Source organism: Corella eumyota, chromosome 6 (genome assembly GCF_963082875.1).
Source record: "Corella eumyota chromosome 6, kaCorEumy4.1, whole genome shotgun sequence".
NCBI lineage: Eukaryota > Metazoa > Chordata > Ascidiacea > Phlebobranchia > Corellidae > Corella > Corella eumyota.
In genome coordinates, this window is record NC_137495.1 from 3,863,302 (window position 1) to 3,878,051 (window position 14,750).

A 14,750-nucleotide genomic window follows, 5' to 3' on the forward strand; every position below is an offset into this window, starting at 1 on the left:
TTTTTTCCTTATTTAAAGATGACATAAGTTTAGTGATTGTGAAAACTGTATGAGATTGTGAACCATAGTTAAATGCTTTGTTGGTTAATTTTAAATTTGTAGTTTACCACTATCAATTAAATATTAACAATGCACTACAACTTGATTATCAAAATTCGACAAAAACTTGATTTTAAAGACGTTAAACTAACTTGTATTAGATTAAAAGGATTTTTTTTTGCCCCAAAATGCCCAAAATTATTTTTTTTAATATATATTTAACCAATGTCCAATGCTTTGTTGGTTAATTTTAAATTTGTTGTTTACAACTATTAACAATGCACTACAACTTGATTTTTGAATACACGTAATTGATAACTTTTTGTTTTCGTTTCTATTTACTGTTAATTCGTTTGGTTAAGTCATTAAATATAATTTACACAAAACACAATTACTACAGGGCGGTGTAATAGTTAAAAAATAATTTGTTGAGGATAAATTCGTGGTAAAAATGTGTTTACGACCTAAAGTGTCTACCAAAATGGTTGCAACGGTATTGTTTTGAAGAAGCGAATAAGTGTTTTTATTTCAAAATAAAACTATAAAAAAGCTATAAAATCATAAGTGAAGTGCTTTGAAAAGATTGAAGTGTTATGTGTTAAGTTTGTGTATAAACTAATATTACTTTATAGGTTAGTAGGATTGCATAAACTAACGTTTTAAAATTTAAATGGATGATCTTGAAAAATGCGAACAAGAATCTAAAACTATACTGAAAAAAGTCAAATCAGCATTTAAAGAAGTAAATCAAGAACTTCTATGTATTCAAAATAACTTAAACAACAGTGAATTTAATAGTGACGAAGAAACAATCTCACTAGGTAATACTACAAATTCTTTTATTTAAATTTTATAAATTGGTGCAAAACCTAATTTGTAACAACAGTGCATTTTAATTTTTATAGAAGAAAATATTGAATGTCTTGACAAAAATGCATTTTCAGAAAACAAGTATGTAAATTTTTTTTAATAAATTTTAACCAAATCAGCTTTTAAGTTGTTGTTTAAATATTTTTGTTGTATATATATATAAATATCTTTATCCTCGATGTGGGAAGGTCGAATGTGCGACTTGAACATAGTGTAACAACATTTACTCCGACCCAGTCTCAAGTTTCCTTTAGCAAGGGCACTACAACATGAGAGCAGTGGGGATTGAACCAACGACCTCATGGTGTTGTAGCAAGTGTTCCTACCACTACACCATGCTGTCGGCTTATATATCTTCCACGACAAGGACTTAATATTAAATAACTTTTGTCACCCTAATTCACCCTCAAACTGACCTTTCTAGTTTCAAATAATATTAAAAAGATTCTATCCCCTAATTATCTAAATGCTAAAACCATTTATTTTTGTGAAAGTGTTTACATATTTTCTGTTTTGTAGGGACATTTCAAATGAAGCCCAATCAGATTTAAAACAAATCAAGTTACACACAAAAAACAATGATTTTTTTGCCAATGATGAGACAAAACTCTTTGATGAAATTTCACCGGTTAAATCCAACTCCATTCCGAGTAGATTAAATCCAACTCCATTCCGAGTAGATCATTTGTCAGTTCAAATAAGAAGTAGCACTCCGAATTTATTAAAGAAAAAACATGAAAAAGGAGCACGTCTCAGACAAACTGGTGACTCAGTTAAAAGTAACGATTCTGAAGGACTATGGAGTATTGACTCTAAGTAAGTTAAATTTTCTTACACTTTATACTAGTCATGCTAAATGCCGATCAAATAGCTTTACTTATTTAAAGGGATAATAAGACCAAAAACGATTAAGCCTCAACGGGTCAGGCTTTAGATCATTAGGTATTTTTCCACTGCGATATCAATATATATATTTTATAATGTAAGAACGGTTTATATTTTAATGAACAGTATATACAAAACTTAAATATTATTTTGAATAATGTTTTTCTATAAATTGGTTACGTGAATAGTCATTATATTTTTATAAACTTAATTTATATAAATAAACTTAATATTGAATTTATATTTGTATATAGGCCTACAGCAATAGGAACATCAAAAACAAGCACAACAATGGACTTTCATCTGGTTGAAACTGTGTTACCAACTTATATTAATACCCTTAATGTTAATGTAAGTTTATCTAATTTTTTATATTAAAATTCTCATCACCATAAACATGATCTTCAAAATTGTGGGTCATGTAATGTCTATTATGATATTAATTCTTGACTGTAACAATAATACAATAATATGTTTGCTATAATATTTACCAGGAAAAAATTTCGTGCAAAGACTTAGAAAATGATGAGTTGTCTGATGGTTCACAATCTCATACAGTTTTCACTATCACTAAACTTGTGTCATCTTTAAATGAGGAAAAAAAGAAAAACAATGAGGTTAAGTATTTTTTCACTCTTAGTTTTAAGAAAATACCTTTTGCCACATTTAAATTGATTATGCCAACTTTGTAGAGGCCCCTTAGGGAAACATGTGATTTTGCCTGATAAGAAGTCTGGGCTACGGTCTTATCTTCTGCCTTTTTTGTATTATGTTGTGTTTTATATACTTACTACCAATTCATAACTTACTTAACGATTTTTGCTTAACACTGTAATAAATTATATTGTTGCAATTTATATACGCTAAAATTTAGTTTTAATTTAAAAAAATATTAAAAATAGCTTATGGAGAAACTTACCCTTACTGAAAATGAACTGGCTGCTTTTAAAATTGAAATGGAATTGGAGGAGGCCGAAAGAAAACAAGAGAATACCGGAAAGCTAGCAGGTAAGTTAAAAAACTATTGGTCTTTTTTTTAAATTTACAACAGATTCATATCATCAAAGTGATTTATTTACCATTGTTTTGCCCAAGGTAAAACCATGTTTTTTAGGCCCTTTTTGTTTCCTAACAGTTCCTAAAAAAATCACCTATTATAATTTTTATTGTTTATGTTAGATTTGGTAGAAGAAATATATGCAGCACAAAAAGAAAGAGAGCACGCAATGATCGAGCGATTAAAATTTGCTAACAAGGAGAGGGATGAAGCTCTTATTCGTGCCAAAGCATTTGCAAAGGATTCAAGGTAGCCACGTTATTTAAACAATAAAGTTAAAAGTAATTTTCTGTAAATAAAAACAAACCTTAATTTATAAAAAAAATGGTTTTTATAACTTTATGTTTTTTGTGTATAACTTTAGATACTATCAAACAAAAGAAAATAACAACGAATTCTATGATTCAGTAAGTTTGTGTTTAAAACTTTACTTTAAACTAAAATATAATGTATTTTAATTTTAAATGTGATACATTATTGCAGCATTTTTGTAAATAATAATAACTCTAACTTAGATTAACTAGATAACCCTTAACGATAACAATATTACAACTTAGAAAAATTTAAGAGAACTCCTGGATGCTGTATGTACTGCAGAAAGTGGCAGAGCAGCAGAAAAGTATGGAAAGGATATTATTTCTCACATTTCCCAGTTAAAAGTCGAAAAGGACCGAATCACAAATGAAGAAATGAGCACAGTTATTAAAGAAAGAGATGCAGCTCTACATAAGGTTTTCATTATTAAGTTAAAACCTAATTTTTTTACTAAATTAAATTGTTTGATGTAGAGCCGAGCTGCCTACATTAAGTTAGAAGAAATAAAAGATGCAACAAAAAGAGAAAATATACAAAGCAAAAATGAAATGGTACAAAATTTTTAAAAAATGTTATGAAAATTAAATAGTTATTCAATATATTTAATACCATGCATCAATTGTTAGATCTACCCTGATGACTCAATGCAGTTACACCAAGACAAAATTAATGAAAAACTTTTAAAAACTCAGCAGGAATTGGAAACTTTAAGAACTTATTACAAGTAATTAATTAAATAATTTATTTTTCTAAAATAGTATAAATTTTGTTTTAAATAATATATATACTGTCAAAAAAAAATAAAGCAAGAAATATTTGTTTCCATTTTGGTAGATATTAATATTTTCCATAAAATATAAAACAATTCATTTATGATCCTTGATAACGTATATTACCGTAAATTTTGTTTACTAAAAAATATGCCTTTTTAGCCTTCATAAATCCCACATTGATAGAAATGAAGTCCTTACAATGAGAGATTTACAAGAAAAAGGTGATGCTGATAGACTAGCTCATGCATTACGAATTGCTCAAGAACATAACAGCATCCAAGAGACCAATGCCCGTAGGCAAGATGTGAATATTCGACGACTAAAGGAACGGAACGAAAAGTAAGTGTTACCAAAATAAACTAGTAGATGAATGTAGCCTTTTTTATAGTAATAATAATAACAATAAAATGCCTGCATTCACAGACTAGAAAGACTGGTTGCTGTTTTACGGAAAAAGGTTTCGATTTTGGCTCAAAAGTCAGCCCAGCAAGTAGCAGAGTCAAGTGGTTACCTAACTGCTGGAAATCAAGCCTAAAAAAGGGGGTTCACATTTATAACAAACTGCACTGTTTTTATATACTTTTATCAATGCACTGTTTTATTTTACTTTGATTTTTTCCATTTATTTTTACATGATTTACTTTGCTGTAAATTTTCATTAAGTTAAAAAAACTTTTGTTAATTTGTTATGTAATAATATTTTTCACAGAGTGTATACACAACGCATGTTTACCTATTTAATAATTTTGTTCAAGTTTTAAAGGTGCATTGCTGTATTTTTCAGTATTACATTTTATTTCACTGTTTTATTTTTTTTCTTGCCTTTTTAGTTACACTGTTGCAAAATATGTATAATGAGTAATTGCACATTTACTAAATTTTTGCTAAACCCAAAATAAAATATTTTGTTAGATGCGTATTAACTTAACTAACATACCAGATAAGAAAAGTATCCAAAATTGTAAGTAGAACAAAAATTAGAATAATTTTTCGTTGGCCTGATTGACCAATGGTAGCTCATTATATTGGCAAAAAAAATCCAAAAAAAGTTTTTAAATCAATTTTTCTTTTAGAACCGCATTGGTCTAAAAAATAACGTAATTACAAAAAAATTACCCAAAAATATTAATAATTGATAAAGTTATGACACTTTTACTAATTTTTTGCTAAACGCTCAAATCCAAAATAAAATAATTCGTTAGATGCATATACCCCTATCTAACATACCAAATAATGAAAATATCCGAAATTGTAAGTAGAACAAAAGTTACAGCTTTTTCACGTTGGCCTGATTTGACCCGAGTTGACCTAATATCGCCAACATACTATATTGGCCAAAAAAATTCCCAAAAAAGTTAAAGTTTTTAAACTAAATTTTAATTACATCATTAGGACCGCATTGGTCTAAATAACGCAATTACAAAAAAAAAATTACCCAAAAATATTAGTAATTGATAAAGTTATGACACAATGCGCATCAAATAAAATGTTTAATTTCGGGATTTGAAATTTTGCGAAAATTTAGTAAATATGTCATAACTTTATTAATATTAAATATTTTTTCATAATTTTTTTGAAATAGGATATTTAGACCAGTGCGGTTCTATTGGTTTTGTTTAAATTCGATTTGAATTTTTCAATTTTTTTGAAATTTTTATTGGCCCACTTTATATAGTACCAATATATGGGGGGGGGGGGGCAATAATTTTTTGCCCTAACTTTTTTATTTTTGGATTTTTTCGCAAATTTCTTTATCTCTTATGTTAGTTAGGGCAATGCGCATCAAATAAGATGTTTAATTTCAGGATTTGAAATTTTGCGAAAATTTTGTAAATATGTCATAACTTTATTAAATATTAAATATTTTTTTCGATATAGGATATTTATACTCAGTGCGGTTCTATTGGTTTGGTTTAAATTCGATTTAAAATTTAAAATTTTTTTTTAAGTATTTCGAGTTGCGCACTTACATTGAAGTTTTCGCAGCATAATTTCAAGTTCTCTCGTGGCCGAGTGGTTATATTGAGGTAGTTGGAGACTTATATTTGTCAGGTTCGATTCTAGGTAAAATTAGTTAGTTAGGTAAAATTAGGTAAAAATTAGTTAGTTAGTAAGACAGTTAAATCAGAAATACAAAAGATATAACAAATTAAATCAGAATTACAAAAAAAACTTTTTTTTTTTAAAATCGATTTTCAAAAATCGCGATTTTTATGAAAATTTTGAAAAAATGGCCAGAAATCGCTAAAAATCTGCAAATTTGGCAACTTTTTTCGCTTTTTTTGCACAAATTGTTAAATTACTTTAAAACGACACAAGATAGAGCGGTGTGACTACTTTTATTCGATTCAGCGCACCCTGTTTCACATTTTGCCAAAGTTTGGGCCAATTTGGGGTAAATAAATTTTGGAAATTTGGGCCGAAAATTTTCGACGTGTACTTAACTTACCAAAAAAATGAAATATTTTAAATCGAAATTAAACGAAACTAATAGAATCGCACTGGTCTAAATATCCTATTTCAAAAAAATTATGAAAAAATATTTAATATTAATAAAGTTATGACATATTTACTAAATTTTCGTAAAATTTCAAATCCCGAAACTAAACATCTTATTTGATGCGCATTGCCCTAACTAACATAAGAGATAAAGAAATTTACGAAAAAAGCCAAAAATAAAAAAGTTAGGGCAAAAAATTATTGCCCCCCCCCCCATATATTGGTACTATATAAAGTGGGCCAATAAAAATTTCAAAAAAATTAAAATATTTAAATCGAATTTAAACCAAACCAATAGAACCGCACTGGTCCAAATATCCTATTTCAAAAAAATTATGAAAAATTATTCAATATTAATAAAGTTATGACATATTTACTAAATTTTCGCAAAATTTCAAATCCCGAAATTAAAAAAAAGTTAGGGCAAATAATTATTGTCCCCCCCCATAAATTGGTGTTATATAAAGTGGGCCAATAAAAATTTCAAAAAAATTGAAAATATTAAATCGAATTTAAACCAAACCAATAGAACTGCACTGGTCTAAATATCCTATTTCAAAAAAATTATGAAAAAATATTTAATATTAATAAAGTTATGACATATTTACTAAATTTTCGCAAAATTTCAAATCCCGAAATTAAACATCTTATTTGATGCGCATTGCCCTAACTTACATAAAATATAAAGAAATTTGCGAAAAAATCCAAAAATAAAAAAGTTAGGGCAAAAAATTATTGCCCCCCACATATATTGGTACTAAATAAAGTGGGCCAATAAAAATTTCAAAAAAATTGAAAACTTTAAATCGAATTTAAACCATACCAATAGAACCGCACTGGTCTAAATATCCTATTTCAAAAAAATTATAAAAAAATATTTAATATTAATAAAGTTATGACATATTTACTAAATTTTCGCAAAATTTCAAATCCCGAAATTAAACATCTTATTTGATGCGCATTGCCCTAAATAACATAAGAGATAAAGAAATTTGCGAAAAAATCCAAAAATAAAAAAGTTAGGGCAAAAAATTATTGTCCCCCCCCCCCCCATAAATTGGTACTATATAAAGTGGGCCAATAAATATTTCAAAAAAATTGAAAAATTTAAATCGAATTTAAACCAAAACAATAGAACCGCACTAGTCTAAATATCCTATTTCAAAAAAATTATGAAAAAATATTTAATATTAATAAAGTTATGACATATTTACTAAATTTTTGCAAAATTTCAAATCCCGAAATTAAACATCTTATTTGATGCGCATTGCCCTAAATAACATAAGAGATAAAGAAATTTGCGAAAAAATCCAAAAATAAAAAAGTTAGGGCAAATAATTATTGTCCCCCTCCCCCCATAAATTGGTACTATATAAAGTGGGCCAATAAAAATTTCAAAAAAATTGAAAAATTTAAATCGAATTTAAACCAAACCAATAGAACCGCATAAGTCTGAATATCCTATTTCAAAAAAATTATGAAAAAATATTTAATATTAATAAAGTTATGACATATTTACTAAATTTTCGCAAAATTTCAAATCCCGAAATTAAACATCTTATTTGATACGCATTGCCCTAACTAACATAAGAGATAAAGAAATTTGCGAAAAAATCCAAAAATAAAAAAGTTAGGGCAAATAATTATTGCCCCCCCCCCCCCATAAATTGGTACTATATGAAGTGGGCCAATAAAAATTTCAAAAAAATTGAAAAATTTAAATCGAATTTAAACCAAACCAATAGAACCGCACTGGTCTAAATATCCTATTTCAAAAAAATTATGAAAAAATATTTAATATTAATAAAGTTATGACATATTTATTAAATTTTTGCAAAATTTTAAATCCCGAAATTAAACTTCTTATTTGATGCGCATTGCCCTAACTAAAATAAGAGATAAAGAAATTTGCGAAAAAATCCAAAAATAAAAAAGTTAGGGCAAAAAATTATTGCCCCCCCCCCATAAATTGGTACTATATAAAGTGGGCCAATAAAAATTTCAAAAAAATTAAAAAATTTAAATCGAATTTAAACCAAACCAATAGAACCGCACTGGTCTAAATATCCTATTTCAAAAAAATTATGAAAAAATATTTTATATTAATAAAGTTATGACATATTTACTAAATTTTCGCAAAATTTCAAATCCCGAAATTAAACATCTTATTTGATGCGCATTGCCCTAACTAACATAAGAGATAAATAAATTTGCGAAAAAATCCAAAAATAAAAAAGTTAGGGCAAAAAATTATTGCCCCCCCCCCATAAATTGGTACTATATAAAGTGGGCCAATAAAAATTTCAAAAAAATTGAAAATTTTAAACCAAACCAATAGAACCGCACTGGTCTAAATATCCTATTTCAAAAAAATTATGAAAAAATATTTAATATTAATAAAGTTATGACATATTTATTAAATTTTTGCAAAATTTTAAATCCCGAAATTAAACTTCTTATTTGATGCGCATTGCCTTAACTAACATAAGAGATAAAGAAATTTGCGAAAAAATCCAAAAATAAAAAAGTTAGGGCAAAAAATTATTGCCCCCCCCCCCCCCCCATAAATTGGTACTATATAAAGTGGGCCAATAAAAATTTCAAAAAAATTTAAATCGAATTTAAACGAAACTAATAGAATCGCACTGGTCTAAATATCCTATTTCAAAAAAATTATGAAAAAATATTTAATATTAATAAAGTTATGACATATTTACTAAATTTTCGTAAAATTTCAAATCCCGAAACTAAACATCTTATTTGATGCGCATTGCCCTAACTAACATAAGAGATAAAGAAATTTACGAAAAAAGCCAAAAATAAAAAAGTTAGGGCAAAAAATTATTGCCCCCCCCCCCATATATTGGTACTATATAAAGTGGGCCAATAAAAATTTCAAAAAAATTAAAATATTTAAATCGAATTTAAACCAAACCAATAGAACCGCACTGGTCCAAATATCCTATTTCAAAAAAATTATGAAAAATTATTCAATATTAATAAAGTTATGACATATTTACTAAATTTTCGCAAAATTTCAAATCCCGAAATTAAAAAAAAGTTAGGGCAAATAATTATTGTCCCCCCCCATAAATTGGTGTTATATAAAGTGGGCCAATAAAAATTTCAAAAAAATTGAAAATATTAAATCGAATTTAAACCAAACCAATAGAACTGCACTGGTCTAAATATCCTATTTCAAAAAAAATATGAAAAAATATTTAATATTAATAAAGTTATGACATATTTACTAAATTTTCGCAAAATTTCAAATCCCGAAATTAAACATCTTATTTGATGCGCATTGCCCTAACTTACATAAAATATAAAGAAATTTGCGAAAAAATCCAAAAATAAAAAAGTTAGGGCAAAAAATTATTGCCCCCCACATATATTGGTACTAAATAAAGTGGGCCAATAAAAATTTCAAAAAAATTGAAAACTTTAAATCGAATTTAAACCATACCAATAGAACCGCACTGGTCTAAATATCCTATTTCAAAAAAATTATAAAAAAATATTTAATATTAATAAAGTTATGACATATTTACTAAATTTTCGCAAAATTTCAAATCCCGAAATTAAACATCTTATTTGATGCGCATTGCCCTAAATAACATAAGAGATAAAGAAATTTGCGAAAAAATCCAAAAATAAAAAAGTTAGGGCAAAAAATTATTGTCCCCCCCCCCCCCATAAATTGGTACTATATAAAGTGGGCCAATAAATATTTCAAAAAAATTGAAAAATTTAAATCGAATTTAAACCAAAACAATAGAACCGCACTAGTCTAAATATCCTATTTCAAAAAAATTATGAAAAAATATTTAATATTAATAAAGTTATGACATATTTACTAAATTTTTGCAAAATTTCAAATCCCGAAATTAAACATCTTATTTGATGCGCATTGCCCTAAATAACATAAGAGATAAAGAAATTTGCGAAAAAATCCAAAAATAAAAAAGTTAGGGCAAATAATTATTGTCCCCCTCCCCCCATAAATTGGTACTATATAAAGTGGGCCAATAAAAATTTCAAAAAAATTGAAAAATTTAAATCGAATTTAAACCAAACCAATAGAACCGCATAAGTCTGAATATCCTATTTCAAAAAAATTATGAAAAAATATTTAATATTAATAAAGTTATGACATATTTACTAAATTTTCGCAAAATTTCAAATCCCGAAATTAAACATCTTATTTGATACGCATTGCCCTAACTAACATAAGAGATAAAGAAATTTGCGAAAAAATCCAAAAATAAAAAAGTTAGGGCAAATAATTATTGCCCCCCCCCCCCCATAAATTGGTACTATATGAAGTGGGCCAATAAAAATTTCAAAAAAATTGAAAAATTTAAATCGAATTTAAACCAAACCAATAGAACCGCACTGGTCTAAATATCCTATTTCAAAAAAATTATGAAAAAATATTTAATATTAATAAAGTTATGACATATTTATTAAATTTTTGCAAAATTTTAAATCCCGAAATTAAACTTCTTATTTGATGCGCATTGCCCTAACTAAAATAAGAGATAAAGAAATTTGCGAAAAAATCCAAAAATAAAAAAGTTAGGGCAAAAAATTATTGCCCCCCCCCATAAATTGGTACTATATAAAGTGGGCCAATAAAAATTTCAAAAAAATTAAAAAATTTAAATCGAATTTAAACCAAACCAATAAAACCGCACTGGTCTAAATATCCTATTTCAAAAAAATTATGAAAAAATATTTTATATTAATAAAGTTATGACATATTTACTAAATTTTCGCAAAATTTCAAATCCCGAAATTAAACATCTTATTTGATGCGCATTGCCCTAACTAACATAAGAGATAAATAAATTTGCGAAAAAATCCAAAAATAAAAAAGTTAGGGCAAAAAATTATTGCCCCCCCCCCATAAATTGGTACTATATAAAGTGGGCCAATAAAAATTTCAAAAAAATTGAAAATTTTAAACCAAACCAATAGAACCGCACTGGTCTAAATATCCTATTTCAAAAAAATTATGAAAAAATATTTAATATTAATAAAGTTATGACATATTTATTAAATTTTTGCAAAATTTTAAATCCCGAAATTAAACTTCTTATTTGATGCGCATTGCCTTAACTAACATAAGAGATAAAGAAATTTGCGAAAAAATCCAAAAATAAAAAAGTTAGGGCAAAAAATTATTGCCCCCCCCCCCCCCCATAAATTGGTACTATATAAAATGGGCCAATAAAAATTTCAAAAAAATTTAAATCGAATTTAAACCAAACCAATAGAACCGCACTGGTCTAAATATCCTATTTCAAAAAAATTATGAAAAAATATTTAATATTAATAAAGTTATGACATATTTATTAAATTTTTGCAAAATTTTAAATCCCGAAATTAAACTTCTTATTTGATGCGCATTGCCTTAACTAACATAAGAGATAAAGAAATTTGCGAAAAAATCCAAAAATAAAAAAGTTAGGGCAAATAATTATTGCCCCCCCCCCCATAAATTGGTACTATATGAAGTGGGCCAATAAAAATTTCAAAAAAATTGAAAAATTTAAATCGAATTTAAACCAAACCAATAGAACCGCACTGGTCTAAATATCCTATTTCAAAAAAATTATGAAAAAATATTTGATATTAATAAAGTTATGACATATTTATTAAATTTTTGCAAAATTTTAAATCCCGAAATTAAACTTCTTATTTGATGCGCATTGCCCTAACTAAAATAAGAGATAAAGAAATTTGCGAAAAAATCCAAAAATAAAAAAATTAGGGCAAAAAATTATTGCCCCCCCCCATAAATTGGTACTATATAAAGTGGGCCAATAAAAATTTCAAAAAAATTAAAAAATTTAAATCGAATTTAAACCAAACCAATAGAACCGCACTGGTCTAAATATCCTATTTCAAAAAAATTATGAAAAAATATTTAATATTAATAAAGTTATGACATATTTACTAAATTTTCGCAAAATTTCAAATCCCGAAATTAAACATCTTATTTGATGCGCATTGCCCTAACTAACATAAGAGATAAATAAATTTGCGAAAAAATCCAAAAATAAAAAAGTTAGGGCAAAAAATTATTGCCCCCCCCCCATAAATTGGTACTATATAAAGTGGGCCAATAAAAATTTCAAAAAAATTGAAAAATTTAAACCAAACCAATAGAACCGCACTGGTCTAAATATCCTATTTCAAAAAAATTATGAAAAAATATTTAATATTAATAAAGTTATGACATATTTATTAAATTTTTGCAAAATTTTAAATCCCGAAATTAAACTTCTTATTTGATGCGCATTGCCTTAACTAACATAAGAGATAAAGAAATTTGCGAAAAAATCCAAAAATAAAAAAGTTAGGGCAAAAAATTATTGCCCCCCCCCCCCCCCCATAAATTTGTACTATATAAAGTGGGCCAATAAAAATTTCAAAAAAATTTAAATCGAATTTAAACCAAACCAATAGAACCGCACTGGTCTAAATATCCTATTTTAAAAAAATTATGAAAAAATATTTAATATTAATAAAGTTATGACATATTTACTAAATTTTTGCAAAATTTCAAATCCCGAAATTAAACATCTTATTTGATGCGCATTGCCTTAACTAACATAAGAGATAAAGAAATTTGCGAAAAAATCCAAAAATAAAAAAGTTAGGGCAAAAAATTATTGCCCCCCCCCCATAAATTGGTACTATATAAAGTGGGCCAATAAAAATTTCAAAAAAATTAAAAAATTTAAATCGAATTTAAACCAAACCAATAGAACCGCACTGGTCTAAATATCCTATTTCAAAAAAATTATGAAAAAATATTTAATATTAATAAAGTTATGACATATTTACTAAATTTTCGCAAAATTTCAAATCCCGAAATTAAACATCTTATTTGATGCGCATTGCCCTAACTAACATAAGAGATAAATAAATTTGCAAAAAAAAAAAAAATTTTAATTTTTTTTATAAGTATTTCGAGTTGCGCACTTACATTGAAGTTTTCGCAACATTTTTTCAAGTTCTTTAGTGGCCGAGTGGTTATGTTGCGGTAGTTGTAGACTTGTAGTTGTTAGGTTCGAATCTAGGCAGAAGTAAAATTAGTTAGTTAGTCAGTTAAATCAGAAATACAAAAGTTATAAAAATTAAATCAGAAATTCAAACAAAATCTTTTTTAAAAATCGATTTTCAGAAATCGCGATTTTTATGAAAATTTTAAAAAAATGGCCAGAAATCGCTAAAAATCTGCAAATTTGGCAACTTTTTTCGCTTTTTTTGCACAAATTGTTAAATTACTTTAAAACGACACAAGATAGAGCGGTGTGACTACTTTTATTCGATTCAGCGCACCCTGTTTCACATTTTGCCAAAGTTTGGGCCAATTTGGGGTAAATAAATTTTGGAAATTTGGGCCGAAAATTTTCGACGTGTACTTAACTTACCAAAAAAATTAAATATTTTAAATCAAAATTAAACGAAACTAATAGAATCGCACTGGTCTAAATATCCTATTTCAAAAAAATTATGAAAAAATATTTAATATTAATAAAGTTATGACATATTTACTAAATTTTCGTAAAATTTCAAATCCCGAAACTAAACATCTTATTTGATGCGCATTGCCCAAACTAACATAAGAGATAAAGAAATTTACGAAAAAAGCCAAAAATAAAAAAGTTAGGGCAAAAAATTATTGCCCCCCCCCCCCCCCCCATATATTGGTACTATATAAAGTGGGCCAATAAAAATTTCAAAAAAATTAAAATATTTAAATCGAATTTAAACCAAACCAATAGAACCGCACTGGTCCAAATATCCTATTTCAAAAAAATTATGAAAAATTATTCAATATTAATAAAGTTATGACATATTTATTAAATTTTCGCAAAATTTCAAATCCAGAAATTAAAAAAAAGTTAGGGCAAATAATTATTGTCCCCCCCCCATAAATTGGTATTATATAAAGTGGGCCAATAAAAATTTCAAAAAAATTGAAAATATTAAATCGAATTTAAACCAAACCAATAGAACCGCACTGGTCTAAATATCCTATTTCAAAAAAATTATGAAAAAATATTTAATATTAATAAAGTTATGACATATTTACTAAATTTTCGCAAAATTTCAAATCCCGAAATTAAACATCTTATTTGATACGCATTGCCCTAACTAACATAAGAGATAAAGAAATTTGCGAAAAAATCCAAAAATAAAAAAGTTAGGGCAAATAATTATTGCCCCCCCCCCCCATAAATTGGTACTATATGAAGTGGGCCAATAAAAATTTCAAAAAAATTGAAAAATTTAAA

At 26.7% G+C, this 14,750-nt stretch overlaps 1 protein-coding gene across 1 annotated transcript; it reads left to right on the forward strand.

The window, feature by feature from the left end:
- The first annotated feature begins 675 nt into the window (after positions 1-675).
- Positions 676-4,852, forward strand: LOC145755093 (mirror-image polydactyly gene 1 protein-like). Its single transcript, XM_082571295.1, has 13 exons — positions 676-860; positions 945-990; positions 1,429-1,725; positions 2,049-2,145; positions 2,289-2,411; positions 2,697-2,802; positions 2,974-3,100; positions 3,216-3,258; positions 3,409-3,582; positions 3,640-3,717; positions 3,793-3,890; positions 4,099-4,278; positions 4,363-4,852. Exons 1-13 carry the CDS (start codon positions 710-712, stop codon positions 4,472-4,474), a joined length of 1,632 nt encoding a protein of 543 aa, XP_082427421.1. The 5' UTR covers positions 676-709; the 3' UTR covers positions 4,475-4,852.
- The last annotated feature ends 9,898 nt before the right edge of the window (positions 4,853-14,750 follow it).